General features: G+C 45.3%; 1 protein-coding gene across 1 annotated transcript; it reads left to right on the plus strand.

The window, feature by feature from the left end:
- Positions 1-248: 248 nt before the first annotated feature.
- Positions 249-14,514, plus strand: LOC119431899 (uncharacterized). Its single transcript, XM_049658099.1, has 5 exons — positions 249-523; positions 6,918-6,967; positions 13,083-13,324; positions 14,039-14,198; positions 14,288-14,514. The coding sequence occupies exons 1-5, from the start codon at positions 249-251 to the stop codon at positions 14,512-14,514; spliced, it is 954 nt and encodes a 317-aa protein (XP_049514056.1).
- Positions 14,515-24,439: the final 9,925 nt, after the last annotated feature.

A 24,439-nucleotide genomic window follows, 5' to 3' on the forward strand; every position in this document is an offset into this window, starting at 1 on the left:
CAGATACTATTAATATGCCTGTTAGGTGATTCAATATATTTCACTGGTATACTATTTGTGTGCATGTGATAATCAATGAGCGAATTAGTTTATGGGACCAGCTGACAGATGCGTTGTACTATTGCCAAAGTGTCAGTGACCCAATGCAAACATTGTTTTTTATAGTGGCACAAATGCACTAGCATTAACATTAATACTGTGCCATACTCCCCTGCCCTTTATTACCACTGGTATTTTCTTTGTGCAGGATGCCCAAATTATTTGCTGTAGTGCAATTTCCGTTGGAAAATAACAGTATTGCCACTGTGCCATTGTCATGGCTGGACGAAGATAGCAAAATGTGCGTATGGCCGGAAAATATCCGAAACAGCGAGGTTGTGAGGCTTGTCGAGGAACTTGCACAGCCAGGCGAAACAGGCTGGCGCTCCTTCCCAGTCTCTGTTGTTGCCACATCTCGTAAGTACACACATCACGGTGCTTTCTCTACATATTTTACGTTGATAATGTCTTTTCAGCCTGGAAAGTAATTTAATTATTTTTGTTTCCAATGCTTCACTGCTATGCAATTCCTTGCACATGTGTATTTGCCACATTTGCTTGGCACTGAAATGTCACATTTTTTAGACTTCTTTTTTTGCATTAATTTGCAAATGCAGTCTGTAAAGGGAGAAGTAGCTGTGTGTTCACTGCTATCTATACTCCTTGTGTTTTCCTGTAACATCGGCAGTGTTTTGGGACAGCTCTGGTGGAATTACATCCATCAGAGAGAGTGCAAAGATGCAGTAATGCTGCCCTGATGGGGTTCTGAAAAGATATCTTGTGTGCAACCTGTAGAAGACACCACCAAAGGGCAGCAGGCACACTGAAAACAAAAATGTCTTCCCTAACTCCTGTATACATTATGCAGAAAATTGTTGTGGCTGTGTTTTAAATTACATTAATGGGCTGTTTGTTACTGCATTTCTCAATTGAGGGCTAAGAGCATCTGCACCGTGCTTCCATTTGTGGTGGGAGCCTGCTTTGATGTGTCTAGTTGCTTAAAGCTTGATCTCTCACTTGCGAAAAAGTAGGGAAGGGTCTTGATGTTGCAAATTGCCATAGGCGATTCCCTGCAGTTGTTTCCTGTATTTTGCACACTTAAAGGTATCAACAACCGCCTTGAGTGTATCGCAAGAATAGTGCAAAAAAAGAACTCATTTTTAATGATTGCATCGAGCATGCGGTTCCTGATATTTGTAGGAATTGTAAATTTATATGCGCACAAAAAAGGAAAAGGCAACGGTTTGTAGTACGAATTGGCAGTAAAATTTGGGACTTGAGATGTATGCAATCATACTAATGTAAGTATGCTGGCTATTTTAAAGCACCCCATACTTTTTGTTTTAACTTCATGTTATTTCAAAGAACTTCATGCTAACGAGCGCTGCTACCTGTAAGCAACGAGTGGAATAATGTAACCAGAATGTCCCTCATTTCATGGTGGTGCACTTGAGTGCTTTATACACACACGAGTGAGTAATAAACTAGAAGCATAAGGGATGAGACGGGACATAGTCCTTGTCTGTCCTGTCGTCTTCCTTGTGCTTTAAGTTTATTGGTCATGGAATACCAACCTGCTTGCTCTCAATTGCGAATGCGTATCCCGACTCTGTGGTCTGTGAGATATAAAATGCCATCAACTAATTGTGCCGTAAATGAGTGCCAGCAATAAATAGCACTACTGACATGTCCCGCTGCTTCTCAATAATGCTAAACTGGGAATATAGATCGAAAAGTTCTGCTTAGATAACTGCTCTGAATCTCTTCCTAAAATGCTAGAACACATCTATCACAGAGGCTACCTCGACTAAACACCACAGCTTAAGTATGGGATTATAAGGCTTCTTCATAGTTCACAGGTGACGTGTACCTTGCTTGTCCTCGTCTGCTGCAGCGAAAATACAGGGTAAACGGCACCCTTTAACATGGTGTATCATACGCGATATGCCTTAGAACATTTAGCACAACAGAGTCGAACAAGGAAATCCTATACATAATCGCCTGAAATCGGTGCTCTCTAGCAATGAAATACATTGCGACATTGGAAGTGAATATTGACACGTATACATGTTTGTCTTTCACCGGTGGCCGCTTTCCACCGGCTAACAAATGTTATCGCTCGGCGCAGGACGCGCCTGTATCGGAAGTTTCTGGAACGTTATCGATGCTTCTTTCCGTTGCCCGTTTTGACCGACGCTTATGTTATCTGATTGTATGACCAACGCGAATTGTCTAGAACTTTCTGGAAGACCCGCGGGCATCAGGGATTAATCTGGAACCTTCGATGACTCAGGTATATAAGCCGACGCGTGTCGCCGCTGAGCAGGTTTTCGACGACCACCGACTGTGTTCGCCGCTTTCGTTGTGCTTCGAGTGTACCTTGCTTTTGTGGGCACAGGTTCGCCCAATAAAGAATTAGTTTCGTCATACACAGTTTTACGACTGTTTACTTCAGCGTCACTACTACGTGACATCTGGTGGAGGTGCTTTTGTGTCCATGCAGCGGACGCCCCCGAAAAGCCGTGATCCAAGCCCGCACCTCGAAGAGAGTACCAACGTCGTCCCGGAGCATCGAGCTAGCCCCAGGCTACAAAACCAACCCCTGGAGTACGGACTTCTTCCCGAGAAGACCAGGGAGTGCACGGCCACGACGAACGCATCAACCATGACAGCCTCAGTGCCGCCAACACCGATCGTGTTACAGCACCCCCGGGAGCCACCGACGTTCCGCGGATCAACATTTGAGGATCCGGAAAGCTGGCTGGAGACGCATGAAAGGGTCGCTGTATTGAACAACTCGCTGTTGTTCGTCGAACCGCCGCCACAGGACGACCAGGATGACGACACTTTCTTGGGACCCATCAGTGCCGACGAATTCGCCGAACAACAGCGAGTCGACCCGGAACTAAGGAGCCTTGTAGACTACTTGGAAGGCAAGACCGTCATTGTGCCGAAGGTGTTCAGGCGAGGATTGGCGTCGTTTTTCCTGCAAAACGACATTCTCCTAAAGAAGAACTTCTCGCCTCTCCGAGCCAACTACCTCCTCGTGGTACCCTCAGCATTGCGCCCAGAGGTTCTGCAAGCTCTCCATGACGATCCAATGGCTGGACACCTCGGTTTTTCCCGCAGGCTCGCAAGGATACAAGAAAAATACTACTGGCCTCGCCTCTCTGCCGACATCGCCCATTACGTAAGGACATGCCGAGACTGTCAGCGACGCAAAACACCGCCGACAAATCCAGCCGGACTTATGCAGCCGATCGAGCCACCTCGCAGACCGTTCCAGCAGATCGGGATGGACTTACTGGGGCCTTTTCCGACGTCGACGTCCGGGAATAAATGGAACGTCGTAGCTACGAACTACCTCACTCGCTACGCCGAAACAAAAGCCTTGCCCAAAGGCAGTGCCGCCGAGGTAGCCCGATTCTTCGTTGAGAACATCCTCCTGCGTCACGGTGCCCCAGAAGTCCTCATCACCGACAGAGGTACAGCCTTCACGGCTGAACTAACTCAAGCCATCCTGCGCTACAGCCAGACAAGCCATCGCCGGACCACCGCCTACCACCCGCAGACGAATGGCCTCACCGACCGCCTAATTAAGACCATCGCCGACATGCTGGCAATGTACGTCGACGTCGAACACAAGACGTGGGATGCCATCCTTCCGTACGTGACCTTCGCATACAACACGGCCATGCAAGAAACGACGCACATGGCACCGTTAAACCTGGTCTACGGAAGGAAACCGGCAACGACGCTTGACGCCATGCTACCGGATGTCTCCGACGAAGAAAATTTCGACGTTGCCACCTATTTGCAGCGTGCCGAAGAAAGTCGACAGCTCGCCCGCCTGCGCATCAAGAACCAGCAGAGAACCAACAGCCGACACTACAATCTTCGACGACGCTACGTCGAGTACCAGCCCAGAGACCGTGTTTGGGTCTGGATTCCGATACGCCGACGAGGACTTAGCGAGAAACTCTTACGTCGCTATTTCAGACCATATAAGATCATCCGACGTATTGGCGCACTGGACTATGAGGTCGTGCCAGACGGTATTTCGCAATCACAGCGGCGCCGCGCATGACCTGAAGTCATCCACGTGGTGTGTCTTAAGCCTTTCTACACCCGCTGACGAACTTAGGTCCTTGGTTGCTTTGTTATTTTTGTCCCTTTCTGTACGCGTGGTTTTGTTTTCGCTTCCGTGTTTGTAGCATCGGGACGATGCTTTTTAAGGGGAGGGTATTGACACGTATACATGTTTATCTTTCACCGGTGGCCGCTTTCCACCGGCTAACAAATGTTATCGCTTGGCGCAGGACGCGCCTGTATCGGAAGTTTCTGGAGCGTTATCGATGCTTCTTTCCGTTGCCTGTTTTGACCTACGCTTATGTTATCTGATTGTATGACCAACGCGAATTGTCTAGAACTTTCAGGAAGACCCGCGGGCATCAGGGATTAATGTGGAAGCTTCCATGACTCAGGCATAGAGAAAGGAATTCAACAAGAGGGGACACTCCCATAGGGCCCAGCGGCCGAATTGACTGCAGCGTGCCAAGCGGTCGGTGTCGATCACTTGCATCACTTCCGGTTTCGGTTTTGGGCGCGCGTATTTTGAACGCAAGCTAGCACACCGGCTGCGCCCCCCCCCTTTTTTTTCCCTTTTTTTGGCTCTTCGTGCAGAATCGGTTTATTATTTAGTAAAAATGATTGGGAACGATCTCGCAAAGTCCCATCGAATCTGTGCCAAGTGCAATTTCACAAAGTAGACGCAAGACCTTTTGTGCAATGAGGAAATATTTATTTTGCTCTATATAAAAGCTCGTTCCGCGCTTCTTGTGCGTTCATCCAACGTTGTGACAGCAGCAGGTAAGGCAGTAGTTCCTGTATGAAGCTCCACCGGACGGTACCAGCTGAAAAAAAAGTAAATTACAAGCATGTTACATTTGCAAGCACGTAACAGCATGTTACAAGCATGAGTCATTTTGGTGTTTAGACATAGGAATACTGCGAGGCGAAACGTGCAAAAGCGGTGAATGGGCGGCATTACAAACAAAAGCAATTCGCTTTTACATACATGGCGTAGAAAATACCCGACTCATCCCAAACATATATGAAAACATCTGATTTCCAAGCGTTCCCCAATTTCCGGGCATTATTTCCTGCACTTAGGCAGCACAAATACACGAGCGACTTCGCGTTTCCAAAACTTGGCCTCGGGCGACGCGACGGTACGCGACATACACAGAGACGGACGCAACAGGCACTCAAGACAAATGCGTGGGTGCAATGCCTTTTTTCAGTCCTTTAGAAGACGTAATTTTCGAATTACAAGTTTTTGATATGTTCGTCGTTCGCGCGTTCTGCCGGCGCCAGCAGCACACCCCATGTTATCACTCTTGGCAATCGCCCATCGCGTTTTCAACAGGCGTGAGTACCGAAAGAAGGTATATGTTGTTACTGAGCCACAAAAAACGTCACAGACTTGTCCCTCTAAGATTCATTACACACCAAACTAACTTTATCACCACGGCCGAGCTGCTTATCGCTAACTGTGTCTTAAGTCTCGGTCCCGTGCCGTAAGCTTAATTGCGTCGTAGACTGTGAAACAAGATTTCTCACCTTGCCGTAGTCCAATAGTGCAGTGGTGTCTTGTCCCAGTGCAGAAGGAACGCAAGAATACGCCGAGAGCCCAATAAACAAGGTTACATTTAAAAAAGAAAAAAGGAGACAGACGGGTCGCCGCGCGCAGCCATCCTCGCTGGCTTCGGGGGAGTGTCTGGCGGATAACGCATGTATCTGGCGCGTCATTGACCTGTGGCTAGGTAAGGCAAGGAAAATAAGTCGCAAAGCTTAAGTTCATTTATACGCAAAACGTTTTAGTTTTCGCGGCAAAGAATTAAAAAAAATAAATGAATGCCTGTTAACTTAAGTTCACTTTCTTTTTTTTCGATGCTCGCGGCAGCTAACGTTCGGTGTCAAAAGTATAGCGTGACGTATGGTGACGTGTTTCCTGTTGCCAGTTTTTGCCGAGTGTCCCCCTCTTGTTGAATTTCTTTCTCTATGACTCAGGTATATAAGCCGACGCGTTTCGCCGCTGAGCAGATTTGAGACGACCGCCGACTGTGTTCGCCGCTTTCGTTGTGCTTCGAGTGTAGCTTGCTTTTGTGGGCACAGGTTCGCCCAATAAAGAATTAGTTTCGTCATACACAGTTTTACGACTGTTTACTTCAGCGTCACTACTACGTGACAATATTTATGGTGGCAGCTTGTCGCACTACGTACAAAAATTTGTGTAGCATTTATAGCACTCATATGTTCCATAATCCCATAGGCTATTGGTCTTTCAATCGAACTTTTTGCTAGGGTTACCTCTCAAAAGGAGATTGCTTACTCACTCCACGAATGTTCACTCCAACCAGCACTGCACAAAAGTCTAATGCTTACTGTGTATTATTTCACCAGCTATTATTCGCCGCTTTGCAAAAGCATTTTTTTTTCAGATTGAGGTGTAATTTGTGTTTGTTCAAGAAGGCAGTCTTTGAAGGATTGAAACTGTTTGGACTTTTATGGTAATTGCAAGGTCTCTTCTATTTTCCTGGAACTGCACTGCTGACCGAGCTTGCCATGCAACAAGTTTCATTATCACAAATGCAAAGTGGCACCTTTCCTGTTGACTTATTGTTGTATTTTTCTTTGCACATACCTTTGCAGGCTCATATAAAAGCGCTGAATAAAATTTGAAAATTTACGAATGCCACTCAGGTGTGGAAACTTCTGCTACATCAGGTACGCAGTAGGCAACTGTTTAAAATATGTGAAAAAAACAATTTGTTGTATAATGTTCATATTGTTCTATGCTTTCTCCCTTCACGCAGTGAAGGTGTGCCGCGGCAAGCAGCACCGTCGGTGGAACTACCGCTACCTCGTAAGCAGCTGTATATATAATGTGAAGGTGTTTCTTCGGATGCGATGTTTAATAAATTAAAAGAAGTGCAGGTGCGCGTAGAAAAGCAAGAAACATTAAATTTCAACATTTCAGCCGGGGTCTGGCTTTCATCAAAAGTGCTTCTTGATAAAGGCCGGACCTTGGCCGAAATGTCGAAATTAAATGTTTTTGCTTTTCTACGTCTGCCTGCACTTTTTAAATTATTTATATATACAAAAATTTTATGTTTCTTCTAGTTTGGCCTTTCGAAGTATTTTTTTTTCTAGCTGTGCACAATAACTACCATGGGACTATGGGTGTATCCGCTTTGAATGCAGAGTGCATGCCTCCTTTTCAAAAGGTATTGCAGATCAGTGTAGCTGTAGTTTCCAACAGGGTGTAATATGCGGACAGTGGGGTTTTAACATGTCTCCATATGGCCAGGTACACACCTAAAACTAGTCATGATAAAAGTTGATATATTGTATGACAGGAGCTACCATGAGAGCTGGATGCACACAATACCATCATTCATCATTTCATTGAGAACCTTGGTTTCAAATACTGTTAAATTGCAGATTGTGCAATTTCCACCCACAGCTGTTCTTCCGCTGCAGGATAATTTTGCAGGTTGAATCTGTTGGCAGTAGGATTTGGCAAGTTTACTACAGGATATTTTTTTTTTGTGGGCTGTTTTCCAAGTCTGGAAGTATCAGTTGTGATATTAACGATTTCTGTGCATTTGCCTCTACTCCCTGCTATTCCCTCCATGTCCAACGATGACATTACTGCTAGACAATCATTTTTCAAAATGTCCATTACATGTTGAGTCCATTACATATGACAAATGAGGCATACTTGCAGCACAATTCCATGCACTAAAAGCTGAAAAGCCATGAGGACAAGTTTTCCGGCAGCCTTTACTTTGCCAAGGTCTGATCTAGGAGGCAGCTTCAGAGAGGGACAGGATAAAGACTACTTTAATGGATTACACAGTCATTTCTGTGTTAAAGGACAATGGAAACCAGCCTGTTTTTACATGTTTATGCTTGTTGACAATGACTAGCCTGTCTCCCGCAATGTATGACTCAACTAGTGCCTGTTTAGACAGAGAGGGCACCTGTTGGACTTGGAATAAATATGGCCACAGGTTCTACAAAAGCAACATTCAAACAGCAATGTCTTGTTTATTCGCTAAGTGTAATTGCTTTTCAGATGCGCGTATTTTTCTCATCTGTTCCATGTGTACTAATACTGACTTGATCTGCAGCGGCTGACCTTATAAACGCTGTTCAGCGGGATGGCGCTGCAGATGAGCCCTGCTCCCATGGATCCGAGGGCCCCACTCGTAAGTCTTTACCTGCTGTGTTATGTAGATAAATGGTTAATATTTTCCTTACCACCAGCATACCTGCCAACTTTTATACACCTACACCAGGGCGCTACGTCACGAAAATGCAGTGGCGCTGTCGTCGGAATTTAGTTTCGCATGCTGGGGCACTCTGCCGCCCGTGTCGCGCTACCACAGCAGCCGCTGGGTTTTGCAGGTGGTTGTGCGGTTCCATTTGCAAGGTCTTTATTCGATTTTACAATGAAGGTAATGCAGTATGTTGACGAGCTGAGTTGCGTCGAAATATGCAGGAGGCTAAAGCTTTCATAGGTTTCCAGTTGATGAAAACCGTCGCAAGCAATGGGCCACCGCTGTAAAAAGTTCCAGATCATCCATTATGTGCAAGACACTTCGCAACCATTAAGCTTCTCTTTTATTTTGAGTGGCGTGCATTAGCCAACCTATGATCTCGGGATTGTTATTAGTGTGTCATTACAATTTCTTGCCGCACTGTGGCAAAGCTAGATTAGAATTTGCCTTGAGTGTAGGTCGAACGAGCAGATGCCCCACAAAACATGTCTCATTCAAATTTATTTTCATCTCGTAGAATTGAGCAACCTGCAATGTAAATATCCTATCGCACGTTCACATATGCAGGCAGCACAGTCAGCTATGTTAATTGCAGTGTTGATGTCATAAATGCGCCTAAACGGGTCAATTGAATTTCGAGCGCGAAATAAGATGTACAGTGTTAGTACAGAGTTGGAGTTATCAGACGGCCGCGGCCAAGAGCTCAGATTGCGCGGGCCTACACAGCTGGCATTGCCGTAGGGCCGGTACCTTGCCGGTCGCTTCTGTCGCTGCTCACGGCAACGTAGAAATCGGCTACAGCTTGTTTTAACATGAAATAGTTAGCAATAGTATCGAACTAGTACAGAAAAATCTTGAATTTGTGCGAGTTTCATAAAGCAGCGCCCCGCCCCACTGGCACGATCAGGAACAACGATCCGATGATATTTCGTCTCGCAGACGGAAACCAAGCGCGGCCGTCTCAGCGAGGCGGCTCAGCTTGCAAATACTATGTTTCGTTTGCTATTCGCACCAACGACAACGATAAAACGAATTCATTTAAGCCCTTGTTAATTGTGTCATCAACAATAAGTGCACTATGATGAGCTGCAGGCCAGGTCACTAGTGCTGTTGGCCGTCACTGCGGTGGTCAGTGAGCTAGGCCAAGCGCCTTGTTCGGCCGTATCCCTATGCGGGCGAAACGCAAGAATGTGCACTGAGTGCATATTAAAGAACCTCACGTAGTCAAAATTAATCCAGACCCCCCCCTCCCCACTACTGTGTGCTTCATAATGAAATCGTGGTTTTAGCACCCCCCACCCGACTCAAAAAAAGAAAAAAAAATTGTAAAAGTGTCATCCGTGCATGCAAGCGGCGGTGAACGCGGGCCTAAAATACATCAGCAGCGCCTATCGCTGTGTACAAACATGCTGTAGGTCTATAGTAATATGCCTTATTTTCAGCACTTCGTGTGTTGTATTGACACAAACATTTTACAATTTTTCATTATATAGTTTTGGGCAAAACCAACTTCGGCAAATATATTTAGTCTGAGAGTGATTTACCTATAGCCTAACTATTCGCACCCATCCATTACATCAATGTATACCTGCGATACACAATTTTAAATTTCTCCATACACAATTATACACTTTTTGAAAATTGTTCATGGTCTGTAGAACAAACTTGAACAATGTACTCTTGGATGTGGACATTACTTGCACAAGAAACCAAATAAATGTTTGACTAATTAAGAAAGCTTTGCTAACTAACTTTTAAACTATTCTTTCATTGCACAAGTGGCAATTTATGAATTGTAGCTGGGAACTTTGAAGGACATGTCCACTTAGAATGAGTTCAGAGGATGGCATCTGTTTCGTGATATGCATCAGAGAAGTTTGCGATGGGATAGTGGAGTGGTAGTCCTGTAATTTTTGAAGTGATTTTAAAACTTCCCTGAAAAAAAAGAAAGAAAAGTAGAGCAATAAGTTTTTACTGCAAGTTTGACATTGCTTATCTCGGAACTGGTGCTAGATTCAAAATTCAATCAAGTCCATATGCCTCCTGAAATTGCTTGCTTCAGTTCGTATGTTGCAATATGGTGCACTTCAGCGTTAGTGAAATGTTGTTCATTAGTCTATTATGCATCTTGATTTGCTGTAGAAGTAATGTCCATCTCTTCAAGTTTAGTAATGTCCATATCTGACAGCAAAGCCTTCATGTCTATGTACAGTAAGGAATAACACAGGTGTAGAAGCACTGCGTAATCTTAGGCCTAACATTCAAGCTGTGCCAGCCTCTTCCAAAACACAAATTTTGAATAATGTCGCGAAGTCCTGAGCATGTGTCACTCTTTGAGGCAGCACTAAACAGGTACTGGCAGAAAATCTCACCTTTATTGTCTTTTTTTTGGAGGGGGGTGGTATAGTCATAAGCCTAGAAATAAACCCTGTGGAATCTTGCTCCCGCACGACTGCAACAAAATAATGCCATTGCATTTTAACGTGATCAGTTCAAAATTTGCACAGAGTGTAGTGCAGCTTAGATGTGAGAAAGGAGCCACCTTTTCGCTGAAATGTGTTGTGATGGTTTTCTGCTAAATACCACAAAAACGATACCGTTAATGCCGATGCAGATACACAGGCACTGTTCATTCACTACTCAAACGAACTAGAGAGAAGAACATGTCTCCCTGCATTTTCCAAACATGAACAACTGAATTTAAAGGGCCAATTTGTCACCCTTCAGTGACGTGCTCTTTGTAGGGCATTCAACCACTGCACCAAGGTGATTGATGGGCTTTTACATGTGATCACCTTCTTTACTTTTTGTGTTATGAAGTCTCAACGGGTCGTATTAAAATTGAAGTACTGTAATCATTTCTGGCACTCTCGAGGAATTGAGGCTTCATACTGTAATTATGAAGTCAGTAGCCACAAAGTGCTTGTGCCGTACTCATTTAAAACGGTATGGTCAAACAGCCAGGCAGCTCAGTGAATGATTGTTTCTTCGTTCTGTAAAGCCTTTCCTTGTGGTTGTGAATGCCATTGTACCAACCAGTGTAAAACTGCCCTATGTTTGCACAGTTTGTGCAACTCCGAATAACTGCACATAAGGCACCATTAAACGCTGCAGATTTGTATATCCTGTAGTGTAATCGCCCAGTTATAGTAGTGTTCACACTGAAAAGGCTTCGTCACAACCTGCTTTTTTTTTCTTAATACACATATTGATGTTTGTGTTAATACTACCTGTTCAGCAATGGGAACTTTTCTGCCAGCAATGGAATTTGTAAACGTGTACAACTGGCGAATACATATTCAGGGTGTGTCAGCTGTTAACCTATGACTTAAAAACGATGCACTCGTGCAAATACAATTATACTGCTAATGTGTGGTCATTGGTCACCTTTTGCCACTGAATGTATTTTTTCAAATTGCTTTGCTATTGAGACAGGTCACGTGTTAATTTAGGAATTCAAGGCATGTCTTCCAATGAAAAAGTTGTCATGTCCTAAATCATTAGATTCAGTGTTTTCAGCATGCTCTTTTTCTATTTTTTTTCCGCACTTTGTTCGTAGTGTGAAATAACAAATACTGTGCGATTACGTTACTGTGCACTGTGGTGCCAGCAGTCTCAAAAATGATTTGAAATAACTATGTGCTCATTCATTACTCTGGAACCATATGTAAGCGGCAAGGCATTGGTACTGGTGACAATTGCAGCCGATGCAGTGAGCAGCAGTGTGGAATCGAAGTCCAATATACCAGAAAGAAAAAACATAATTTGACTTATTTTGATTAGGAGAAAAGTAAAGCTGCATTGAGGGGGAACGAAAGACTGGCAATGTGCATTCAATTGACCTGGTTGTTAAGTGACAATGCAAGCATGATGTGTATTAGCTGCTGAATTATGCTAGCTGTAACCCAAGCAGTTAGGCAGTGAGCAAACGTTTATTCTTTGAAATCGCTTTTGGAACAGATGTGTTGCAGTGCATGGAGGCCGACATTTCTGAAGAAAAGATTGCTCGGATACATAATAGTAAACTGCTCTATACAGGGTGTCACAATTATCATGCACCAAGATTTAAACATATGCAAATGCCATGTAGCTGGACAGAATCAAGGTAAGATTGTTTGCCATCGCTTAGTGATACTCCGAATATTTTTTGCACTTCACCTGAAATATTACATAGATGAAAAGTGTAAATGAGAAAATTGTAGAGCAACATAACAAATTCCTGATATAGCTTTCTATTGCTGAATATGTGGTACAAGTTTTTCCAAGCGTGAAAGAAGCCTGCGCATACATGCAAAATTGCTGAGCGACTGTCCGCTTGAGGCACCTTACTTGTATTTGCGGGCTTTCGAAAAACACTTTTATGGCGGGTGTATTGAACAGAAAGCTGTATCGGGAGGTTTTCGTGTTGCTCCACATTTTTCTCGTCGGCACTTTTTATCTAAGTATAATATTTCAGAAGTTAATTAAGGCTAATTATGTAATTAGGCAGAATGTAAAAGATACCAAGCGTCTCCAAGCGATGGCAAACATTACCTTGGTTCTGTCCAGCTACGTGGCATTTGCATATTTTTAAATCTTGGTGCATGATAGTTGGGTCACCCTGTATATATTGTAACAGTTAGTTTTATTTCATGCATTTTTTTTCATGTGCACTAATTACTTTCAGCAGTGTTAAGTTCTTTATGCTTGTTTCAGCTGCTGAACTGAAAAGCATTCATTTGCTGCTGGATATCCGGCACCAGCTGCGGGAGGGCTTTGCCCAAATAAAACAGGAGCTGCAGCTGGTGTCGGAGAGGCTGGACCGGCTGGAAAGCAAAAGCAGCCCTGCTGTTCCGCAGGCAGCGCCCCCGACACTTCCCCAGTTGCCTGCCAAAACGGTTGAAGATGTTGAGGTGGCAGAGCAGTCGCTTCAGGATGAAGATGTGGCTGCTGCTCTGGTATTTACCGGTTTGTTTTTATCACAAACACCTACGGCAATAATGAAGCCATGTTTATTATACTATTATCTGGAGGATTGCCACTGATTGCAGTGATATCTATTGTAGACAATGCAACCCAAGACTCTTGCTAAAAATAAGAATGAGGTTGCACTTGCATGGTGCTTGTGGCATGGCATGCTTATAGCATGAAAATACTACTGTAAAGTTTCATATATATGTGCCAAAACCACGATCTGAATATGAGATACATTGTAGTGGGCGACTCCCGAAATAATTTTGATCGCCTAGGGTTCTCAAACGGGCACCTAAATCTAAGTACACGGGTGATTTTGCATTTCACCTCCATCGAAATGCGGCTGTTGTGGCTGGGATTTGATCCTGCGACTTCGTGCTTAGCAGCGCAACACCAAAGCCACTAAGCAACCACGCCGGGTTTCTATTATAAAGGCTTGGCAAGGCAGCTGCATGGTGAGCCACTGAAAACTTTACCATCAGTTTCAGTGGCCTTGCAAGCATCAACTGTGAGCAGGAAATGAAAGCATGATTTTGTAACAGCGTGATACAAGTCAAAAGCTCTGTGCATCTACATCCGTTGTCATGCTGTTAAAAAAAATGCTGTGACAAGGGCAAGCATAACTTGCCTGAATTTGTTGCTGTGCCTTTTCTATTTAATTTGAGTCTTTCCTGTTTTTTTTTGTTTTTTTTTTCCAGCGCAAGCAACTGGTTCGATTGGGGGGCACAAGCCTGCGGGACACAGCGTCCAACATATTGAATGGCCTTATGGGCCATGAAGTCCAACTGCAGTTCAGCCTTCATGGCAAAAAGGGCAAAAGGGCGTTTGTGAACACACGCCTCTGCAGAGTGGCAACAGGTGATATGCGTTTTTTATTTGTGTTCATTGTATACTTGTCGCACTACTTGCGCAGTGTTTCAATAACATAAATTATGTGTTGTATGCAGATGCCATCTGCGAGAAGCAAGGGGTCGACGTGAGGGAAGCGCACGATTTTATAAAGAGGTGGCTGCCTGGCGCCATCGACCGTGCTGGTGGCAGGAGGCGGCGTTATGCTGAAGCAGCGCTGCTTGCGCAGCCTCTCCCCTCTGCCACCTTTTCCGCTCCTGCTGCCCCTTCTGCTCCTGATGCAAGCTCAGCCTCCACCTTGTCTACCGGCAGTGTGCCAGCGTAGTGCACCGTCACAAATCTGCAGGATTGTGCAGATATTTTATTTATTTAAATAAACTTCTTTTAGATGTGTGTCTAGATCATTGCATGTTGCATTGTGCAACCATGCAACATTTTGCCACGCAGTTTCACAATCTATAAAACCGTAGAAAATAATAGCATCGCGAATATTGTAACTTGGTATATGGCCATGCCAGTGGGCAATGCGGAATGCTATAATAGCTATAAACGGCAGGGCCGGATAATGGCCATTTCTGGCACTGCCAGTGGGCAGCCAAACTGGCAATGAGCGGCAGGGCCGGCTAATGGCCAGTTCTGGCACTGCCAGTGGGCAGCCAAGCTGGCTATGAACGGCAGGGCCGGCTAATGGCCAGTACTGGCGCTGCCAGTCGCCAGCCAAGGTCGTCCGCTGATGGCAATGCCACCACGGGCCATTGCTGACGCCGGTAGCGCTGCCGGCCGCGGGCCATTATTTGTGCCGGCGTTTGCCGTGATATCGCCGCCCTGGGGCCAGCCTGGCTGTGCTGCCTGGGGGCATCGCCCTACAGCTGGCGAACGGCCTTCTTATTTTCAAATGCTATCAGTGTGCCGTCTACATAAATGCAGACAACTTCAGCGCAGTAGTCTTATAAGGCTCACATCCGTGCTGGAAATGGTATTGTAGAGTTCCATCGATAAGAAAGGAACTCGATGTAGTACCTAAACTTAACATTATACTTAGCGCAAAAACTCGAAATAAAAGATTGTTATCTTTTAGTGCGAGTTCTTGCGCTACTATCATATTAAGTAAACACCAAGTCGCCCACGAAGAAGTTATTCCGTAGTACCGAAAGGAACACGAGTCATTCTATACGTCTTCTACTCCCGTCGGCGTAATGTCAAACCACAGGAATGTGAGCGAATCCCTGTCGGCTTACCTCAATGAAATCTGTAGAAACGCCTTCTGAACGTCTGTGGTGGTCTTAATCTTATGCACTCTAAAAGGTAACACTTTGAACAGATTTTGTTAAAGTTGGCTCCTTTCTCCGGCGGCATGCTGTGACACTGAAGGATAGTCTGGAGTGGTGCAAAGTTGAAGTCATTGGACTCCATGAGTGCGCTCATCGTTTTTACAAGTAGCGTTGGCTGAGCTCTTCGAGCTGCACACATCTTGAATTGCTCCATGGAACATCCAAGTCGAGGTCCTGCTCCCAGTTTTTCGGCACCAAATGTAAAGGTGATAACTTTTTCGTCAGAAAGAGCAGGCTTTGTCGCGGGGACCGGCAAGCGTTAAGACTGAGATACAATGCGTCAGCTCGTCTTCAGATTTCTTATTTTCTTTCATGCCCATGGACCGCATTCCACGTGGCACGCACTCGAACCCCTCTCTCGTTGGTTGCTGAGATATTCGCCGTTGATCCTCAATTCTAAGCCTTCCCAGTCTAAGAGCTTGAATACTTCTTCTAAGTATGCAGTGAATAGCATTGAAGAGATTGTGTCTCCTTGCCTGACGCATTTCTGGATAGGTAACTTATTACATTTGTTGTGGAGAACCAAGGTAGCTGTGAAATTCTTGTAGATATTTGCTAAGATATTCACGTATGCCTCCTGTACTCCTTGATCACGCAATGCCTCTATGTGTGCTGGTATCTCTACTGAATGAAATGCATTTTCATAATCTATGAAAGCCATATAGAGAGATTGATTGTACTCCGCAGATTTCTCTATTACCTCATTGATGACACGGATATGATTACAATATCCCTTATTGACGCCAGCTTGTTCTCTTCGTTGGCTGAAGTCAAGTGTTGCCCCGATTCTATTGGAAATTATCTTGGTGAATATTTTATACAATACTGAAAGGTAATGGGTCTATAACTCTTTAATTCTTTAACGTTACCCATCTTTAGGATTAGTATAATGTTGGCGTTCTTCCAGCTCACTGGTACACTCGAAATTATGAGGCATTGCGTATAAACGGCCTCAAATTTTTCAAGCATGATATGTCCTTCATGTTTTAATAAATCGACTGTTATTCCATCTTCTACAGCATCTTTTCCCGTGGTCATGCCTTGCAAGGCCCTCTAACTTGATCACTAGTTATAGAAGGAGCCTCTGCATCCTGTTCATCACTTCTTCGAATGAAAGTAGCTTGGCTGCTCTGGGTACTGTACAGGGGAGTATAGTTTTTTTTCGTTGCTTTTACTATGCTATCGAAATCACTTATGATATTTCCCCGCTTATCTTTCAGTGCATACATATTGCCTTAGCAGCAAGTGGTGCTGTATCGGGCCTAAGACAGTCACTGTAAAGTGCGTAAATATGCGTGTTAATATAATTTCAAGGACTGGTGAGGTGTGCTATGGACATAAAAAATATCCCTGGTATGGCTGGTTTAATAAAATATAAACGTCAGCTGCCCTACCAGTTTGGCAAGGCCCTTATACGCAAAGGCCTGGAAGCACGTACTTCGCAAATAATGCAATCTTATACCAGCAGCCTCTCGCGAGAGGATTGAAGCGTGCCGCATTTAGGCCACGAAAGAAGAGGAAGAACAAAGTGGACGAAGGAAGAGGAGGACGAGGAGGGCAGTTTCGGTTAGAATAAAATGGCGGAAACCATCCGTCAGTATTAAGCTATGTGTTTCCTTTAGTTGTGTTTACTAGGAACGCTACCTAATTTGGCGCAGCCCGACAGGATGTGGGTTACATTCTTCGTTGACCAGACCTCGTCGCAGCGCGTTATCTTCACTGGCTACCAAGTGCAAGATGAACCGTCAACAAGTCTTCCGCGCCACGTCAGCTCCCCTGACCTCGTCGACGCAGTGCTCAAAGAAGCGTCCACATGCCGTGAGGAACTTTTGCAGACAGGATCAGTCAAGGTGAACCTGCAGCTGGCAACAATAGAAGAGCTTGTTTTGGCACCCATGCGCCGTGGTTCTCCGACAGAGGATATGTCAACAGAGAAGGTGAGCTGCGTTTTGCAAGTTTTTGAAGTGCAACAGCGACAGATGATGCAACAAAGTCAGCTTATGGTAGCACTGGCCGAGTCTCTGAGGAAAGGAAAACGAGCGCCGGATATGGTTGAACCTGATGTTTTTGAAGGTGGCTCCGAAGACCCGCAATATTGGTTATGGTATTATGAGTATGCTTCTGCGAATAACGGGTGGCTATCCGACGAAGAGAAAGTTCAGAACATGCGACGTTACCTTGGTGCCACTGCCAGAAAATGGTACGATCTGCAGATCCTGGATCAAAAGCCAGCATATTGGGAGAAGTGGAAACGCAGCTTCCTGGTGGCTTTCCAATGCAATCCATCGGAGAGATGGGAGTTGGCGCTACGCTTCAGACACTAGGCTCCCTACTAGAGTACTGCCTTGAGAAGCGTCGTCTGTTGCGCATGGCAGAACCTGAACTCTCTTCACTCGCAGTTATAGCTTTGGTAATGCTGGGACTCTCTCTCAGTATTCGAAAACAGGTCCAGCTGAAAGCCCCCGATACAATAGACGACCTCATGCGGTGTCTGAAAAATTTGCCCGTGGAGCCAGCACAGGAAAGTCCTTGCGGAGAAGAATTACTCCTGGACAGCAATGAGCTCGTAGAACCTCAGTCGCATATACGATCCCTCCAACTCGCAGGAAGCCTTCGCAACAACGTTTTGAAGTCCTCGAATTTCTGCTCAAGTAGTCCTGGTAGCACTGTATGCGTTCCGACTGCCGGCGAACCCCACACAGAACTGGGTAAAGAGGATCGGCCTCTCGTGAAAGACTGCCACGAAACTGTGTACTTGGCGTCTTCTAACCTACTTCATGTTCCTGTCAAGATTGACGGTCTTGAGATGAACGCACTCGTGAACAGTGGAGCGTCTGTGTCCATCATCAACCAGCAAAGAATAGACACCAGCCTTCTCCACAGTTTGAGGACCCTACGTGTCCAGGGTTACGATGGGGCAGTAAGCTCCCATAATGAGTGGGCGTCTGTAGTGATTGAATTTCAAGGACATTGCGTAAAGAGCGATGTGCTGGCAATACCTGACGTCACCTATGACTTCCTTTTATCTCGCCCTGACATGAAAAAGCTCAAGATAAACCTTTATTGGGATGACAGGGTATTGGCTGAAGAAAATGCTAAACTGACGAAAAGCGGAGAGACACCCAGCCCTCTAAGGTTAGTTCAATGTGAAGAAGACATCAAAGTATCCAGAGCTCGTATGCATAGAAAACTATCCTCCGCCGATGAAGTCACATGCAGTTCCCTTTGAACTCGCAGACAAAACAGTGGTTCGGAAAGCCCCATATAATATGTCAAGAGAGAAAAAGGCTTGGTTGAAAAAGGAGTTGTAAGCAATGTTAGACGCCGACATCATCCGGCCATCAATTTCATCGTTTGCTTCGCCTATAACAATCGCTCCTAAAGATGATGGCACTTTTCGTCTTTGTACCGATTATAGGATTCTAAATCGCCAAACAGAATTAATACCTTTCCCGATGCCAAACATTGATGCTATTATTGATGAAACTGGTGGTTGCCACTGGTTTTCACGGATAGATCTCTGCAAAGGCTTTTGGCAGATTCCCTTGACCGAGGAGACCAAGAAGTACAGCGCATTTGTTACCCCATTCGACTTGTTCGAATATAACCCATTGCCTTTCGGATGGAAGAATTCCCCAGCGTGGTTTCAAAAGTTCATGAATGACATTCTGAAACCATACTTGGGCACCTTTTGCAATGTTTATATAGACGACATAATCGTTTTCTCGAAGACAAAAGAATATCACAAAAGTCACATTTCCCTAGTTCTCCATGCGCTCAGCCTCGCACATCTCAAAGTAAACTTTAAGAAAAGTGCATTCTTCCAAGAAAAAGTGGTATTTCTAGACAGGGCATTTGACGGCTGTACCAAAAGCACAAAGCAGGAATCCGTTGAAAGAATTTCTAAGTTGGTGAAGCCTTACGACGTACATTCCCTTCGTGCCTTCCTGGGCCTCTTTGGACACTTTAGGGCCTTTATAAGAGACTATGCAGTCAAGACACGATGCCTCACACGATTGATGCAAAAAGACGTACCATTCCTGTGGAATGACGAGTGTGAAAGTGCCTACCGTGAGCTAGTAAGGCTTATATCATCCGACCCTATTCTCCGCATTCCTGACTTCTCGCTACCGTTTGTGTTGAACACTGATGCATCGCATTATGCAACTGGGGCAGTGCTTTATCAAAAACTCTCAAACGAACCTGACCAAAGACATCGTGTGGTGGGATACTACAGCTATACATTGAAGCCTGCAGAAGTGAACTATACCACCACCGAAAAGGAAGCACTGGCCGTCTTGAAAGCTGTTCAGTATTTCCGGACTTACCTAGAAGGAGCGAAATTCACACTTTTCACTGACCATCAGGCATTGACACACCTTCTTGATATGGCACAACCACGAGGACGCATTGCAAGGTGGGTTAACTACCTGCAACAATTTGACTTCGTCGTTTCGCACCGTCCTGGTCCGCTGCTCACCGATGCAGATGCCTTGTCCAGATTGCTCGTCTATGAAACAAGCCAACAGTCAGAACAGATAAATTACGTGAAGCTGTGGGAAGGCACAGAAGAAATGAAAGAGATCGATGGAAAGTACCACGTGCCACCGACAATGGTTCCGAAGATCCTTCACCTTTACCACGATACTCCAGAGTCAGGTGGGCATGATGGGTTTTGGCGCACGTATAACAAGCTACTGATGCGGTTTACATGGCCAAGTATGAAAGAAGAGATCAGCAACTATATACGGACATGTCACATATGTCAAGTAAACAAAGTGAAGTACAGACAGGCGACAGACGTCATGATAATCCCGCAGCATTCGCGAGTCCCCTTTGAAGTCGTTCACTTGGATTTTGCAGAGCTAAAGAAAGCGGGTGAAGGTGTCAGGAAAACGCAGGCGTTTCTACTTTGCATAGACGAATGCACCAGAATGATTACGGCTAAGGCAGGAAAGGAAGACGCCCACAGCGTCATTGCTCTTTTTCAAGCCGAATGTTTTAGACACACGAAGACCATAGTGTGTGACAATGGGCCGGCCTTCCGTAGTGCTAAACTACCGAAATGGACTCGAGATCATGGCATGACTATCAAATTTTGCTCGGCCTACCACCCCGCCGCAAACGGTCTTGCAGAGCGTGCCATCCGAGATGTGAAGCAATTTATAAGGATGTACCCAAAGTTTACAGGTGGGTGGAAATGCTGCCTAGAGGCTGCTGTGCGGCACCATAACCGGTCATACACTAGTGGCTTGGGGTGCAGCCCACTTTTTGCCGCCTCAGGAGTCCCGCTGACACTTCCTGCGGATCGCGAACTGGGTATCCTTGGCAAGCTTCAACTTACCGAAACAAAGAAAAGCGCGCAGGCGGAGGATATCTACAAACAACGCATGAAGAGAAACTTTGACAGAAGACGCAACAACGAAATGCCACACATAGAGGTTGATGACAAGGTCCTAATAAGAAAAGGCGTTGGGACTTCAAATGTGAAATTTCATGGACCCTTTTCTGTGATAAAGACGGCGTCACAGCACGGCATCCTGAAGACAATATGGTATCTGGGAGCCTCTGGTAAAGAAGAGTGTGCCTCCATCGGAAATGTTTTCAAGTACCACACCAGGAGGTGCGAACAAAGAGAGCCAGGGAGGGGGAAGCGTGCCGCATTTAGACCACGAAAGAAGGGGAAGAACAAAGTGGACGAAGGAAGAGGAGGACGAGGAGGGCAGTTTCGGTTAGAATAAAATGGCGGAAACCATCCGTCAGTATTAAGCTATGTGTTTCCTTTAGTTGTGTTTACTAGGAACGCTACAAGGATGTGCTACGAATCTTTAGGATCTTTTAAGTCTTTTAAGTAATTTAAAACACCTTCGATTTCGAAAAACGGTTCCGCACCTGTTAACATGGTTGGATGGAGAAGAATATGCTGTTGATAAGCTGCAGGAAAGTGCTTTTATTGCGTTAGCATTCTTAGGGCACTTCACGCAGTTTCCGCGGGTCAACTATCTATCGATAACAGTGTGATTGTTCTAGAGACGCGAGCATATTAAAAAAAGAAACGCACAGGGCAACGCTAGACTTACAACTGAAGTTTATTGCGAACAAATTCTGTAGATCGCCACCATGCATGCATAAAAAACAAGATGTAAGATCACGCAAAAAAAAATAAATAAAAATACCCGATTTAGAGCAGTGGGCATGTGCCACTCACTCTATGTTGGGCTACAATGAAAGTCTTTAATTGCAACTTGGGTCACTGAGACGTTACGAGATAGTATTTTCATGTATCTAGTAACGTTGGGTCGCTGTTTATCTGCCAGTGTTGAACCCATTACAAAGACAAGACAGTCGAACGAAGCAGACAAAGAAAAGCTGGGATCGCGCGTCTTCAATCCAACCTGCAAACAAATGGAAACACTTGTAAACCACCTGGCTCTGTGGCGTCTCCCTTTATAACATGACGTCGTAAAGAGTACCCAGAGTACTTACGTGGATACCACCAACGCGAGGCTGTGGCTCAGAAGAAGACCATCGACCGTGGCAGTTGATGCAAGCTGGATACAGAAGAGCGGATACGACAGAGCCCAGTGGCGGACAGCAATGCGAGCCGGTCCGCGCCGCTGTGCAGCAAATCGTGAGCGAAAATTATTTGCACTGTGAGCCGCAACGTCATAACTCAGAAGCGGAAAATAATCAGGACTCATGTGACAAATTCAATTACAGAAGCTGAAAAAAGAATACACGATGGTGATGACAAAATCCGATTGACGACTGTATTGACACAGATCAAAGGAATTTACTGAACGCCATCAATGAGCATTTGGAGCGTTTTGTTACTGTAGAAAACGCAACGCCTAAGCTTAACAAAACTGTAGAACACAGCATAAAGATCACAGACATAGTTTGCAAGCTGGACACGCGAGCCGAGGAAGTGGCGGTAAAAAAAAATCGCGTAGCTTGCACTGCAGGCGCAGTGCTAAAGAGACATCGCAGCTGATGGGCAGCTACCTATTCCTGGATGTGACAAATTCAATTACAGAAGCTGAAAAAAGAATACACGATGGTGATGACAAAATCCGATTGACGACTGTATTGACACAGATCAAAGGAATTTACTGAACGCCATCAATGAGCATTTGGAGCGTTTTGTTACTGTAGAAAACGCAACGCCTAAGCTTAACAAAACTGTAGAACACAGCATAAAGATCACAGACATAGTTTGCAAGCTGGACACGCGAGCCGAGGAAGTGGCGGTAAAAAAAAATCGCGTAGCTTGCACAGCTGATGGGCAGCTACCTATTCCTGGATTTTGGTCTAGGCTACCAAGTCATCCCCAGAATTTTCTGGAATTTACTTATTATTGTCGATAAGCTATTGATCGACTATCGATTGGCTATCGCAAGGTATTGGCCACGTATTTGGCGTGCCTAAGCACTACCAAGTAATCCCCAACATTTTCGGAATTTATTGATTATTGATCAATTATCGATTACCTGTTGATTGGCTATCGATTCGCTATCGCAAGGTATTGGCCACGTATTTGGGCTAGGCTCAGTACAACAAAATATTCCTATCATTTTCCGTAATTTATGATTATTAATCGATTATCGATTAACTATTGATTGGCTATCGATTAGCTATCAATGACTGAGTAAGCTTAAATAGTCCCAACCATGCTTAGCTAGACTTAGGCTCAGCTTCGCTAGTTCACAGCGATATGGGCCATTGCGCTTGGACCCTTTCTGCACAGCCGCCAGGATCGGCCCACATTTTCTGTTCGCAAGTTACGGACTAACACTCGGCTTATTTAAGCAGCTCCTCTGTTAAAAACTCGATTCCTTAGACCCCGACCACTGCTAAAACAAATGTTGACCAGTTTAGAAATCAACAAACTGAACGTTATGCGGAATTCGCAATGCTCGAACTAATAAAGTTTAATGGAGCCAAACTGTTGTGGCAACGATTTAAAACCAGTTTCGAAAGTTGGAAAGTAACCCAAGCACATGAAACAGGTTGAGCCAGAATGTTTATTAACAGATTTCGAGTTGATCGGCCAAACAAGCAGCGCTAATAAAATGATGCAATATTCTCATGCAATCGGTCAAGCTCGTAAAAAAGTCGCAGTTTAGCCCGAAAGGTGAAGCAGCGATTGCGATGGCGAATTAGTAGACAGCTATACGATGTTAAGACATTAGTTTTATCGGCCGTTTAAACTTGCGAACATTCGCTTACTAAGTTAACAAGCATGATGTCACGTGCGCACAGGTAAACATGAATACACCTCGCTCGATGACCACGGAAACGCGCTGTCAAAACGCTAGAGCGAGGAAGCACAGCAGTAGCAGTGAGAGAATGTACCTTCGTGCTGTCTCTCGCTGCAACGCGAACTCAACGTCGAAAGCAAAGCGCATACGAAGCTACCGGCACTCCGCGTGCTTTGTTCACATCGCAGATCGCTTTAAAGATGAGGCCCGCGCGTGCGCTCACATTGCCCATGTCGCAGATCGCTTGCAAGATACGGCGGCCGCGTGGTCGCGCCGTAAGCAGCAGCAGCCGGCATAGAATCCGCCCCCTCGCCTACCCCCCCCCCCCCCCCCCCCGTGCCTGACGCGCTTCCGCCCCACCTTCATTTATCGCGCGCGCGGGATTGAGCCGCGATCGTTGGCTGGCCCTCGGAAGCTTTCACTCGCACATAGAGTGTATGGTGCGCGGCGCGCATGTTATCGTGTTTGGACGCTATACAGAACAACATGGTGACGGCATAAATGCGCTTGGAGTGTTCGTATAATTGATATCGTAATAAGAGTGGTGCAGCTTGGTGCATCTGACCGAATCGCACCTGAGGTCGCTATTGAGCCTTGAGACAGTAAGATATTCTATACCGTGCCTATTCTAGGATGTGACCAGGCTAAGACAGCTTTT

The sequence above is a fragment of the Dermacentor silvarum genome, chromosome 10, assembly GCF_013339745.2.
Source record: "Dermacentor silvarum isolate Dsil-2018 chromosome 10, BIME_Dsil_1.4, whole genome shotgun sequence".
Lineage (NCBI taxonomy): Eukaryota > Metazoa > Arthropoda > Arachnida > Ixodida > Ixodidae > Dermacentor > Dermacentor silvarum.